The 12,317-nt window shown below is 46.7% G+C and overlaps 1 protein-coding gene across 4 annotated transcripts in view; it reads left to right on the plus strand.

The window, feature by feature from the left end:
- Nucleotides 1-12,317, plus strand: part of IRF2 (interferon regulatory factor 2) — an 85,476-nt gene that overhangs the window by 62,235 nt on the left and 10,924 nt on the right. For all 4 annotated transcript variants that reach the window (XM_082444841.1, XM_082444840.1, XM_082444843.1 and 1 more), the window contains one exon: nt 2,282-2,399. In XM_082444841.1, the coding sequence (XP_082300967.1) occupies nt 2,282-2,399 (118 nt within the window). The remainder of the gene's footprint in view (nt 1-2,281; nt 2,400-12,317) is intronic.

Consider the following 12,317-nt stretch of genomic DNA (forward strand, 5'->3'; position numbering starts at 1 on the left):
TCTGTGAGTCATAGTTTTCTCAAGTGTAGTGTGATAGAAGTATCACTTGCCACTAATTACACTGTAGATCATGTGAAACTCTTTGAAGTCTCCAACTGAGAAATCAGAATAATTTAGGTTTTTAAATATATGCAAGTCTGACTGCCTCATTACCTTTATAAGAAGCCTAGAAGCAGAATGAGTGAATAATAACTTGGCAACAAAAGAAACCCATGAAAACGAGCAGTTCTTTCCATAATTCCTTAAAATGTTCTTAGTTCCTTTTGGGGAATTGAAGAGGTGGAAGGGGAAGAAGATGACACGTGGGGCATGATGGTGGGGAGGTGGGAAGGGGGCCGTTGAGGAAGCCAGGGAGAAGGATGCCATCAGAAAGGTGGAGAAACAGATAGATTTTGTTGCCAAGGGGGGAGAGTACAGGCCTTCCTGTTGGATGTCAGAGTGTGGGGTTGAGGGAAAGAGACTTGCGGAAAGGTCACTGGATTTGGGATAGTAGAGTTTTATTGGTGACCTTAGATAATAGTGAGTGCTTATTTAATAATAGGTGCCAGGTGCATATTTATCTCATTTAATCTTCCCGTTATCCCTATGACGTGGGTCCTATTACTGTCCTCAGTTTACAGCTGTCCGCAGCATCCTAAGAGACCGCTAAAGAGGCTGAAGTCCTATAACTAGAGGAAGACTTGGACCCCAGGCTCATGTGACTCCAAAGCCAGGCTGTCTCACCACCCCTACCCCAGGAGCTGGGAGTTTGATTCCACAAGTGTAGTGGCAGCCAGACTGCAGGCTTCACGGTGGTGCAGTGAGGAGGTGATGGTGGGAAGGCAGGTGCACAGTCAGGAGTTTGCCTCTAAAGGAAGAGAAAGGTGGTGACTCAAGTCACAGGCAAGGGAGTTTCTTCCCAGAAAGGATAAACTCTTTGGAATTTGTAAAAGAGATGCTGCAGGAGAAGGGGATCAACATTCTGCCCAGTGGGGCTGTCCTGGGCCCTTCCTGGATTCAACCTGTGGTACATCTGGTCAACCCTGCTATGTGTGATTTTTGTTTGTTTTTTTGAGAACTGAGCTATACAGTGAGGTGATATCTTTGAAGCCATGGTTATCATGGCAAGAATTTGCCAGGTGGGATTGGGAGGGAGGGGGTAGTTTCCCCCTCCTTCCCTAGGTGGCTTCCCTAAGATTTGGGGGGTTCATCATTGGTTCCAAGAAGCACATAAATTGATAAGAACACCCTGCATGCCTTGGAGCATCCGCTCTAAATTTTTCAAAGCACAATCATATCCACCTCACATGATCTTCTGCTCCTGTCTTCTATTCTTTCCACCCCTCCACCCTCCTCTCCAGTTTGGTCTCCCCAGGAGTTGTCACGTGTGGCTTTTTTTGTCTGATTCTGTTGCTGTCATAGACGCCAGTGTAATCTCCCCTTGAGGAGAAGCTCTCTCATCAAAACGCTGAAAGTCAGTCTGTACTCCAGCGCTGGCTCTCCCAGAGCTGTTGGCGCGTTCAGAGGTTGGAGGGCTCTGGTGCACTTGAATAAAGCAGAACTGAGAGCCAAGCTTAGGGAGAGGAGTTTGTTCTCCTAGTTTCATTAATATGAATGTGTAGCCTCTTGGGCTGCATGGGCATTCGGAAGGCATGCCTGTGGAGCCGTGGGTGTGGGCTGTTTCACTGGACTCCACAGGGTGGCAGAGGCTTTGGCTATGAGCCTGGCCCGTGTGACCGGCCACCTGCCCCCCAACCCTGGGGCAGGATGCTCAAGTGGCCAGAATCCAGAGCAAACCCTATCCAAGAAGAATTCATCCACCACGTCCTCTGGATTTCGTCCTTGGGCTGATAGTTGAGGCAAAGCTTTTCCTCCAAAGTTATAAAAGAGGTGGCAGGATTCCTCCCTTAGAGAGAAAGCCAGGAGCTGAGTCTTACACGCACCCCTCCCTCAGAGAAGGATGAGTTGGGATCTCGGCAGCAAAGTGCTTTACCTAGGCGGTAACACAGCTCCGCTTAACCCCAGGGCTACCTTGTGCAGGGGTAAGCGTTTCAGGAGGGCAAGCCAGGTGCACGGATACCGTCTCCTCCAAGGAAAAGGAAAGAAAGGGAACCCTTGGCGAGACACTCTACGCAGAAATGTGCTTCTTAAGCTCCAGGCTGATTTAAAACATGTAGGGAATGCGTTTGGGAGATGAACATGACCTTGGCATTAAAGAAAGTGGACAGAGGGTAGAATTTAAGCTAAGCACAGGGAGGGAAAAGGAAGTGTTCTCAATTCTTTTTTCTTTTCTTCTTCCTAGCAAGAACCAGTTGAGTCATCTTTGGGGCTTAGTAATGGAGTAAGTGATCTTTCTCCTGAGTATGCGGCCCTGACTTCAGCTATAAAAAATGAAGTGGATAGTACGGTGAACATCATAGGTAAACTGTTTTGACATCTCATTTTTTTATACACACGAGTAGCTCCCTGGGGTCGAGAATTTGTAAAACGTGATTTGCAATAACATAGTCAGCGGGAGGAGGTCTTGGAACCATTTCAAAATGCAAGTTCAGGCCCCCAGATTTCAGGGCTGAAGAATAAAGGCCTTTGAGGATCAGATAAAGGAACTGAGGCAGGTCCGCCTCAAAAAAATAGGTAGATGAGATGGGGATGTTCCCCCCAGCGGCTAAGGATTAGCGGTTCTCAATCTTTCAATAATTGGTCACGTGGGCAAAAGTGTGACTTACTTAACCTGGGAACAAGGAGGGGGGAGACTGTCCCCATGAGTCCTTTCAGCATCTGCTCCGTGATGGGCCTGCCACAGAGGTGGTGCTCATCTCACAGATGGGGAAACAGAGGCCCGTGGCCAGAGGGCACACTGTGATCCCACAAAGAGTGTTGAGTGCCTTCTGTATACCAGACGTAGCGCTGTGAGCCAGAAATAGGTTGGGGAGCAAGGCGGGCCCAATCCCTAGTTTCATGGAAGAAGACACGTAATAAACAAATAAAAACCGCACGTAACAGCAGCATTACGTCTGTGATAAACGTGCCGGAGGAAAGGAGTGGAGAGGTGAGATGACGCCAGTGGGGGAGGACCTGCAGCGTGGGTCCCGACGCAGGAGCGCGCTTGGAGGACTAGAGGGAAGGCCAGTGCTCCTGGGGAGGGCGCGTGAGGCCCCTCGGAAGGGAGGCGGGGCGGGCTCTCGGGGACCTTTGAAGACCCCGGGAAGGAGGTTGGGTTTTATCCCCAGACTGCTGGAGGGTGTGGGTTTTGTTTTGGTTTTTTTTTAAGTTTTTAAAAATTGAAGTATAGCAGATAGTAAAGTGCCCAAATGTTTTACATACACACGCCATGGAAACATCACCCCTGGAGGCTTTTCAGCAGGTGGGTGATAAGTGTGAATTACATCTCACTAAAGTCCCGCTGGGGTGCTGCCAGCACGGATGGTAGGGACTCTGCAAGAGTGGAGGAGGCCCAGGCCTGACCTTGTGTTCTGACTCCAGCCCTGGAATCCAGAACCTCAGCTTCTTTGCCCTCAGTACCTTTTGGTTCATTACATTTTGTTCCATTTTGTAAACAATCAGGGCTTCTGATGCTGGTAAGAACAGGAAACATCCTGTTGCAAGAGCGGGCCTCACATCTGACGACCTTCGTGTGCGGGTTCTCAGCTGAGCAGCTACAGGAGGCCATGGCCGCTGCCCCTTCCCCTGGGCTTTGTTTGGAGTTTGCAAGTCGAATCACATGTGCAGGGTCTCCCTTGCACGTTGAGGTCTCCAGCAGCGTGCGGCGTGAAGGAGGAACGAAGCCTGGGTTGAGACTCAGCACGTGCTGTATCTCATGTCGGGATGGCCTTGCCTTCCTCGCGGGGCTTACGTCTGAATGGGGCACTTTTGCATAGAGACGGATGGCCCCACAGTCATCTTGAGCCGCGCGAACTCTCAGAGAGAGAGAGCATCTTTCTCACTTCCCCTCTGGAGTGAGGCCGCTCGCCTGACCGGAAGCCCAGCTCTCCAGCACCTGGGTTTTTTGTCATCCCTTTCTCAGCAGGCTGTCCTCGGAAAGCCTCTGCCCACTGAGCCCTTTTTAAAAAGGAAGATATTTGCCAATCTCCCAGGCACGCTTTCTTAAGATTCAGCTTATTTCGAGGCAGCTGGTTGGCTTTTGGAGCTCCCCTTCATTAAGGAGGTGAATTCAGCCTCAGATAAAATGCCAAACAAAAGCCAGAATTGGACCAGTTTTCTTTACTTTTTTTTTTTTTTTTTTTTTTTTACATTTTGGTTGAGGCTTCAGTACGTAAATCCTCTGCCAGGTCAATTGTTCATCGCCCTTATGGTATGATTGGTGCTACACGGTGTTGGTACTAATTTAATGAGTCACTGTCCTGGGGCAAAGACGAAGGCCAGGTTTGGTTAGAGAGTCACCTACTGGATTAAATGATTCTCTTCCTAACAATGAAATCATAATGGATGCCAGTAAAATGAGTTTGAATATCTCTTTGTAATTAGTCAGTGACCCTTGTGAAGGTATGTAATGATAAATGAAGTAGATCCATGCAAGTATTTTAAAGAAGTGGGTAATTTGTGATTATTGCTGACAGTAGCACTAGCTCAGATTTTAAACCCTTCGCAGAGCTTTGTCTACACTCTCCCAAGTGACCAGTAATTAGCCATCCCAGCCTCTGTGATGTGTGGACCGAGATGAGAAGCACAGGGGTTCTGATTCCAAGGCCGCTGTGGCATTTGAGAGATTCTCTTTCGGGCTCTCTTTACTTTTTAAAAAATGCTTTATTTAAAAACGAAACCGTTTCTTGCTTTCCATTCAGTTGTCTCTAAACCCAGAGTTCCGGCCAGTTTTGTATCCAGGCACCAACATGAAAACCTCAAGATGTTTTCATTCTACTCTTATAAGCCCATGTTTATAAGATTAAAAAAGGGAGCTGAAACGAGTCCTTACTATGAGAGCATTTTTCTCGTTGTCAGTAGGCTCTGTCACTAGGGAGATAGATTGAAAATCAATATCTTAATCCCGTGGAGGCCAGCCACCTAGTACATTTTTATTCTGGAGGGAGGGGTGCTGTTTGGTAAGTGAATCCAGTAAGGGTGTGAAGCACGAAATGTACTGTTACCCTGACAGCTGAACTCCTGCTGGATTGCTGCTGTGTTTTACTTTTATTTATGCGGCAGATCATGGCAGGAAAACACACACACACACGCACGAGTGTGCACACGCTCATGGTCAGTGGGCAGTGTCCTGGTCTTGCCTTCTTGTCCGGAACGGCTGAATGTACATCCAGATTTAGCAGGCTGTGCACTCCAAGCAGGAGGGCAGCATCTCACTACTTAAACCAGGTCTTTTCACGTTTCATCTCTCCCTCCTGTTGAAATGCACAGGTCAGCACCTCCAAAGATCTTTCCTGCTATCCCTTTAAGGGGAGGGAGAAAAAGACTCATTTTTATTTTTACTTTTCTTTCACATCGAATTATTTTGTGTGTGCGGCAACTTCTGTTTTTAGGAAGCGGAAGAAGCCAGCAACATGTTGGATGGTTCTGATAATACCCTGCTGGCCTCTTGCCCAGGTCAGCAGGGCCTCTGCTGAGCTGTATTGAAATCACCTCCAGGCCAGTGTGAGAAGTTAGCAGGTGCGGACATTCTTTCTCCCTGGCCTAGGCGGGGCTTCATAACCCCATTGTGTTTCTTGATAAAAGGTAACCCCACCCTTCAAGAAAGCAAAGATTGCTGTGAAATGAGGGAGGCTATTCATGAGCCTGAAGTAAATCAAGCTGGCCTTAGGTGACTAGACATAGACAATTAGGAAATAATGTAATTTGAATTCTGTCGATTTTGGTGGCCCAAAATGCACCTTCTAGGGTGTACCTTTTTTTGGTAGTTGCTTCCAAATTTGACCAACTTTATCTAAAGTAAACCTTGAGTAGCTTTTTTTCAGCCAAGCTTAGAAACTTGAATATCGACAGGAGCAGAACAACAACAAAAAAGTTAAAAAAAAAAAAAAAGGGGGCAAAACAGATTCACAACTAAGAGACCAAACTTAGGGTGCCCCCAGGGCCTCACGGTTATAACTCAAGCCTGGCAGCCTCTGGTACCAGAATTCATAATGACTTGAGGATGGCCAAAGGTGACGCCAGGCTGTAGAACTGTCTTCAACTTTTCCAGATCCTTTGTTCCCTGTTTTGTTTGTTTGCTTTTGTTTTTTGCCATTTTCTCTGGTGCTTAAGATATGAAAATTTCCATCTACAAGATAAAAAGTAGATTTGGGGTGGTTCTTTAGATGGAAGGCACCCCTCTTGAGAAGGAGCGAGTGAAGGCTTTCCATGCTGGTTCATCCCTCAGGAGCGGGGGCCAGCGACAAGGCATCCAGTTTTATCAGGACCCCTAGAAAACTCTTAGCAATAGGAAAGTCCGTGTGAGGTGTGAACCCAGGTCTCACAGTAAACCCAGACACAACCGATAATACATCTTGTTTTTCTTCAGTGAACTGGACCTTGGAAAAGCCAAGGTCACAGAGTTGAGGCTGCATGGGATGTGCCCTCGGTCACCACGTGCACCGGCAACCCAGGGCAGTGGACATGGAGGTTTTTTCAACCTTTAAGGAGTTTTTATTTATCCAGGAAAGCTGCCGACTTTTTACGAGGCTGTATATATTTTTCCGCCTTGACACCTCCACCTTATTTATAATTAACTATCGAATCCTGGCTTCCCCCGTCCTATTCCTCAAATCCGTCCCGTTCTTTCTGTTTCAGACGCGACTCCCAGTCACCTTCGTGCTTGCCTCAGCTGTGCTTCCATGCTGCCCCTTCTCCACACACAGTCATTTGTTAAAAAATGCCAGTCTTACCATGTCACCATTGCCCGCAACCCCCCGGAACAAAGACCCGCATGTCCCCAGGGTCCTGGTGACCTGGCCCCTGTCCACCTCTTTTATACTTGTTTTTGAACTCGAATTCCTCTGAACAGCTGGACTTCCATGTGCCTATCCAGCGAGAAAGAGAGGTTTGGGTTGTGGGTTTTGTTACTGTGGGGTGGACGCTATAGCTCTGTCAACCCAGCAGAGTAAGGAAGGGGCGTTAGGCAGGTCCATCGGGAAAGGTGTGCTGCCAGCCCATGAGGTCTTAGCCAGGTTTCTGCTGCCAGACCACTGACCCTTGAGACACGGCGATGAACTCAACTGAGTTTTCACTAGAACATATCATTTGCCCCCCTTTACAGCAGAGCAGCATGTGATGCGGTTTCCTCGTGGAAATGCAGAGTGTGTACCACACCCTGCGCGCATGTCGACCTGTCACTGCTGAGGCAGTCTGGCCCCTTCTCTGAAAGTACTAACCCCGTAGAGACTTGTGTCTCCCGCCATCGCCCTTGGATGCCTAAACCGAATCATGGCCAGAGTTTATTAAAAAAAAGAAAACAAAAAGAGCACCAGATTAGAAGTTAAAAGACTGGGGTTCTAGACCTAGTTCTGCAGGTTTTTATTTATCACGTGATCCTAGGCAAACTCCGTCACCTCTCTGAGACTCAATTTCCTCGTTATCTAAAGTGGAAACGAGGGGACTTCCCTGGCGGTCCAGTGGTTGAGACTTCGCCTTCCAATGGAGGGGATGCAGTTTCAGTCCCTGGTCAGGGAGCTAGGGTCCCGCATGCCTCACGGCCAAGGGACCAAGGTATAGAGCAGAAGCGGTGTGGTAACAAATTCATTAAAGACTTTGAAAATGGTCCACATCAATGGTCCATTTTTTTAAAAAAAATTAAATACAGTGGAAATGATAAAACTGATCCCACCTACCTCACAGGATTGTTGTGAGGACCAAATGGGTGTAACAGAAAACTCACTGTGTGGTTAGAAGGTGGTAAAATTAATATTATGATTGTGGTATTATCAAATCATATTAAAATATATTTGATTAAGAGACATTGCCTCCATCTGTGCTGCGTCATCAGGGGTGGTATTCACAGTTTAAATTCTCGAAGTTTCAGATCAGGGCAAGAAGAAATTTCTCTCCATGGCAGCATGCAGATGGCCGGCTTTTATACGCTTTTATCTTGACCCTGCAGCTGCCTGAGTGACCTTGGCAATTTACCCAACCTCCCTGGGTTTCAGCTTTTTTCAGCTGCAAAGTGATAGGACCAACCCACCTTCACAGAACTTTCCCGTTCCTAATAGTCTACTTTTAAGAGCTTTCTCTGAGGCATGGGGACAGCTACTTTCTCAGGTGGAGCCCTGCGTTGTCAACAATTGTTAATAAGGTAAGAATGACCTTTTAAGGAATCAAACCGGTTCATCAGTAACCAGCCATGAATAATATTGTTGTAAGTCTCAGCACCGAGGTCCAGATAAAATTACATGCCTGCAGGGGACTCTTTTCCTGATGCGCTGACCTTCATAATCTGGAGAAGCTTAGTGGATTTCTAGTTCCCTAACCGTTCAGGAATTTCCTTGGCACCCAATATAGAACTGTTGAAAAGCAATTTCACTATTGGTTATGAGCCCAGAGTCTTATTAAGGTGAGATTTGAAAGGTTTTATCCTAAGAGGGGCTTAGAAAGCCCGGGAAACTCAGTTTGAACTTCCGAACTCTTTCTTTCAGGGAGACGGTGCTGTTGAGAGGGAAAGCTGAATTGCCTCCTGAGGCTGCCACTTTCCGGCTGTCTGACCTTGAATTAGTCATTGAACTCTTCGTTAGTTATTTAACTCTCCACGATGCTTTTCCTCCTGTCTAAAATGGGGTGATAGCTGTGTCTTCCCGTGGAGTTGTGAGGTCTGGCAGGTGATAGGTCAAGGTGGGAAAGACAAAGTTCAGGGCCCAGGAAATGCTAGGTTTTGTTATTATCGGTTATCAGTCATGATACTGTAGCACCTAGAGGGCTCCCACTTCTGACCTAATGTGCTGTAGCAGTTTGCTAAGCTTGCTGTTCTTGTGACTTTTCATTTGTTAGGAGTCAGTGGCACTGTCTGTGTTGTCCCTTAGGGCAAAGTTTGGTGGTTCGGGGGAAATCAGCTCTCATCCATCTCCATAGATGGATAAAGAGAGAGATATGGATTAGGTGCGTAAAGCCCTTCCACAGAGCATCTCACATGTTGCGATTTCCCAGCTTCTCCCTTGGACTTGGCGACTTACGAGTTCAGAAGTTTCTAAAGTGCCCTCAGTCGTGTTCAGATGGAGAGCAGTGGTCGTCCCAGGCACAAAGCCACATACTCCTAGGGCAATGTCTGGCCTTAGAGATCATGTAATCTTATTAACTGGGTATCCAGATGTAGCCCAGAAAACTAAAACTTATTTTTCTATCCTGGTCACCAGCATTCAGGATACACTTAAAATTTGAATAGAGATGCTTATCTACTTTTTGTCTTAAGGCATGTGTGTTAAGTGAAATACCGTAAAACTAACCCCCTTTAGGCGTGCAGGTTTATGAATTTTGACAGACATCCTACGTTTAAGACATTTAAGACATAGGACATTTTCCTCACCCCCAAATGTTTCCTCTCCCTCCTTCCAGCCCCTGGCAGCTATGGCCTGCTATGTCTTTATCCCTTCACCTAGGTTTTAAAAAGCCCGCTTGCCAGGAGTCTTGAAATTTTCTAGAAAACATTCGTCGTTCCATTCGGTATTCACAAATGGTCCTGAACTCCTGCGGGCCTCTGGCTGCAGTCTGGGGGCCTTGCTCTGTTTATTCATCTCTTTACTCAGCAAATATTCACTGAGCTGCTCTCCGGTACAAGCCGTGAACGTGTGCTGTGACTTGAGACAAAAAGTTCTAATGCAGGGTCTCAACTCTCTCGGGAGCCACAGTGTGGCTGGGAGACGACACGTAAAAATAAAAAGTTAAATAAGGGGACACTGCGTTAACTGGACACGCGAGGCCGAAAGTGAAGGCACATCACAAGGTCGTGTCATGGTGTCGTTTTGGCCAAGCCATGGGGACAGCAAGCGAGGGGCCCGCAGGAAGGAGAGGGCAGTCTGTTCTGGGGGGTCAGGAAGAGGCCCCCCGAAAGCAGAGGCATCTGACTCCTGCCTGGCACTCACCCTCCCCTTCCGCCCACCGCGCTGCCGCCTCACCGAAGCCTTTGATTTCCTGGAACTGGAAAAAAAAATATCCCACTTCCTGAACTTTCATCACGGGCCCTCCCCCCTCCCCCCTTTTCCTTTTCACTACTGTCCTCAGTTTATTCTCTAGATCATTGTGGGCTGGCCTCCAGTCCTACTGGACTTCTTACAAACCAGATCCTGGACTAGATTACACTTCCTCTACCCTTCCTACCTGACAACAGTGCCTTGTACAAAGAGGATGCTCGAGAAATCTCTGTTAGTTGAATGGCTGAGTTGGGACTTATGGGGGAAAACACTGAGGGGAGAGAATTCCTGGTCAGAACAAAGGGACATAATTAGGAAGATGCTTGAATGGCTGCCGTAGTTTATACTCCCAGGAATGACAGTGCAAAGGAGAAATGAATTTTGGAGGACTGGAAGTTAAAGGGGCCTTGATTTAAATCAAATCTATATAAGATCTTAATTTTCTTAGTATGTAAGGTATCAGTTTTATCCACCCCCTCCTCAAACACACACACACACGCACACGCACACACACGCACACGCACACGCACACGTCCCGTTTGGTTTCTGTCTCCACCCACCAATTTGGGAAAGGACAGGACCCATCTTGTTTTCCTGCCGTCTTATTTTACTTGGGAGAGGAGGCAGAAGAAACTTGAGAGAGGTCAGTGTCAGCGCTCAGTCTGTGTCTGGTGAGCTGCATAATTGATGCTCTCGGGCTCAAGTAGTATAGTCCAAAGGATAAAATAAGAATTTGGGAGTCTGCCTGCCATATTTAGCCTGCCTTCCTTTTCTTTAATTTTATCCCCTCCAGGAAAACCCACACGGCATCCAGTTTCCCTTCCATTCTGTATGCTGTGGCTTTGTGGAGTCTTTTATCACATCCCCAAATCTCCTTTCCCAGCCTCTTCGGTGCTTTTCTTTTCTTTGCTAGAAAATCCATGAATTCTCACTGCCTTCTAAAACCTTACCGGAGTAGAAATCAGGTAATGTTCTCCCTGCCTTAATGCTTAGTCACTTCATCACCCCCCTTCAAGTAATTAAAACAGAAACCCACGTATAAGCAGAAATACTTGAGTAATCAAAATATTGTACTTTGAGCAGTGAAAACAGGAACTGGCCCATGATGCTAACTTCTCAAGGAGACTGGAATGTGGCCGCCTTCCCGCCTAATCTGAACATTTTACAGGTGGCTGGGGACGTAGAGCACTGCCCATAATCCACGCTGTGTGACTTTGGACAAGCGACTGTACTTCTCTGTGCCTGACACGCTTCATTTATAACAGGACAATGAAGCTTTCCCTGTCATTCTCATGTGTTGAAATGTTAAAATAACTTACACAGGCATGAGTAAAACACTGATTATGAGGGCAAAGTGCTTTGAGAGAGGCCCTTGGGAAAACATTGTTGGTCCCATTTGTTTATGGGTGCCAGTTTTCAGGGATATTCCAGCCAATCAGTTGTCAACAGAAGTATAAGGTCAGCTCTGTTTGAAAGTAGGACAGGGCATTAGGGGCATTCAAATGAAAACAAAGATGAGGTATCACCACACATCTATCAGAATGACTTAAAGTCAAAAAGCAGTGACAACACCAAAAGCTGGCTAAAATGTGCATAAATTAGCTTGTCCATACATTGCTAGTAGGAATGTAATATGGTATAGCCACTTTGGACACTCGTTTAGCAGCTTCTTGTAACACTAAACATATAATTACCATGTGATCCAGCAATTACACTCTTGGGCATTTGTCCCAGAGAAATGGAAACTTATGTTCAGATAAAACCTGTGCATGAATGTTCATAGCAGCCTTATTTGTAATAGTCAAAGAATGGAAAGGAACCTACAATTCCTTCAATGGGTGAATTGAATTGGGTTCCTCCAATTGAAGGAACCTACAGTTCCTACTGATACACACAAAAACTTGGGTGAATCTCCAGGGAATTCTGCTGAGTGAAAACAGCCCATCTCAAAGGGTTACTGTGAGTCCATTTATGAAGCGTCCTTGAAATGACAAAAATTATAGAAATGGGAAACAGATGAGTGGTTGTCAGGGGTTAGAGACCAGGGGAGGAGGCTGCAGGAAGGTGGATACAGTCACAGAAGATGCTTGTGCTCATGAGACTGGTGTGTTGACTGCGGAGGTGGGTACGTGAAACCGCGTATGTGATGAAATTGCACAGAACTAAGTACACACACAAACACACACACACGAAGGAGTACAAGTGAAACGGAGGAAATCTGAACAAGATGCATCGATGGTCAATGTCAATATCCTGATACTGTATGATAGTTTTGCG

The sequence above is a fragment of the Balaenoptera physalus genome (genome assembly GCF_965194825.1).
Source record: "Balaenoptera physalus genome assembly, chromosome: 21".
Taxonomy (NCBI): domain Eukaryota; kingdom Metazoa; phylum Chordata; class Mammalia; order Artiodactyla; family Balaenopteridae; genus Balaenoptera; species Balaenoptera physalus.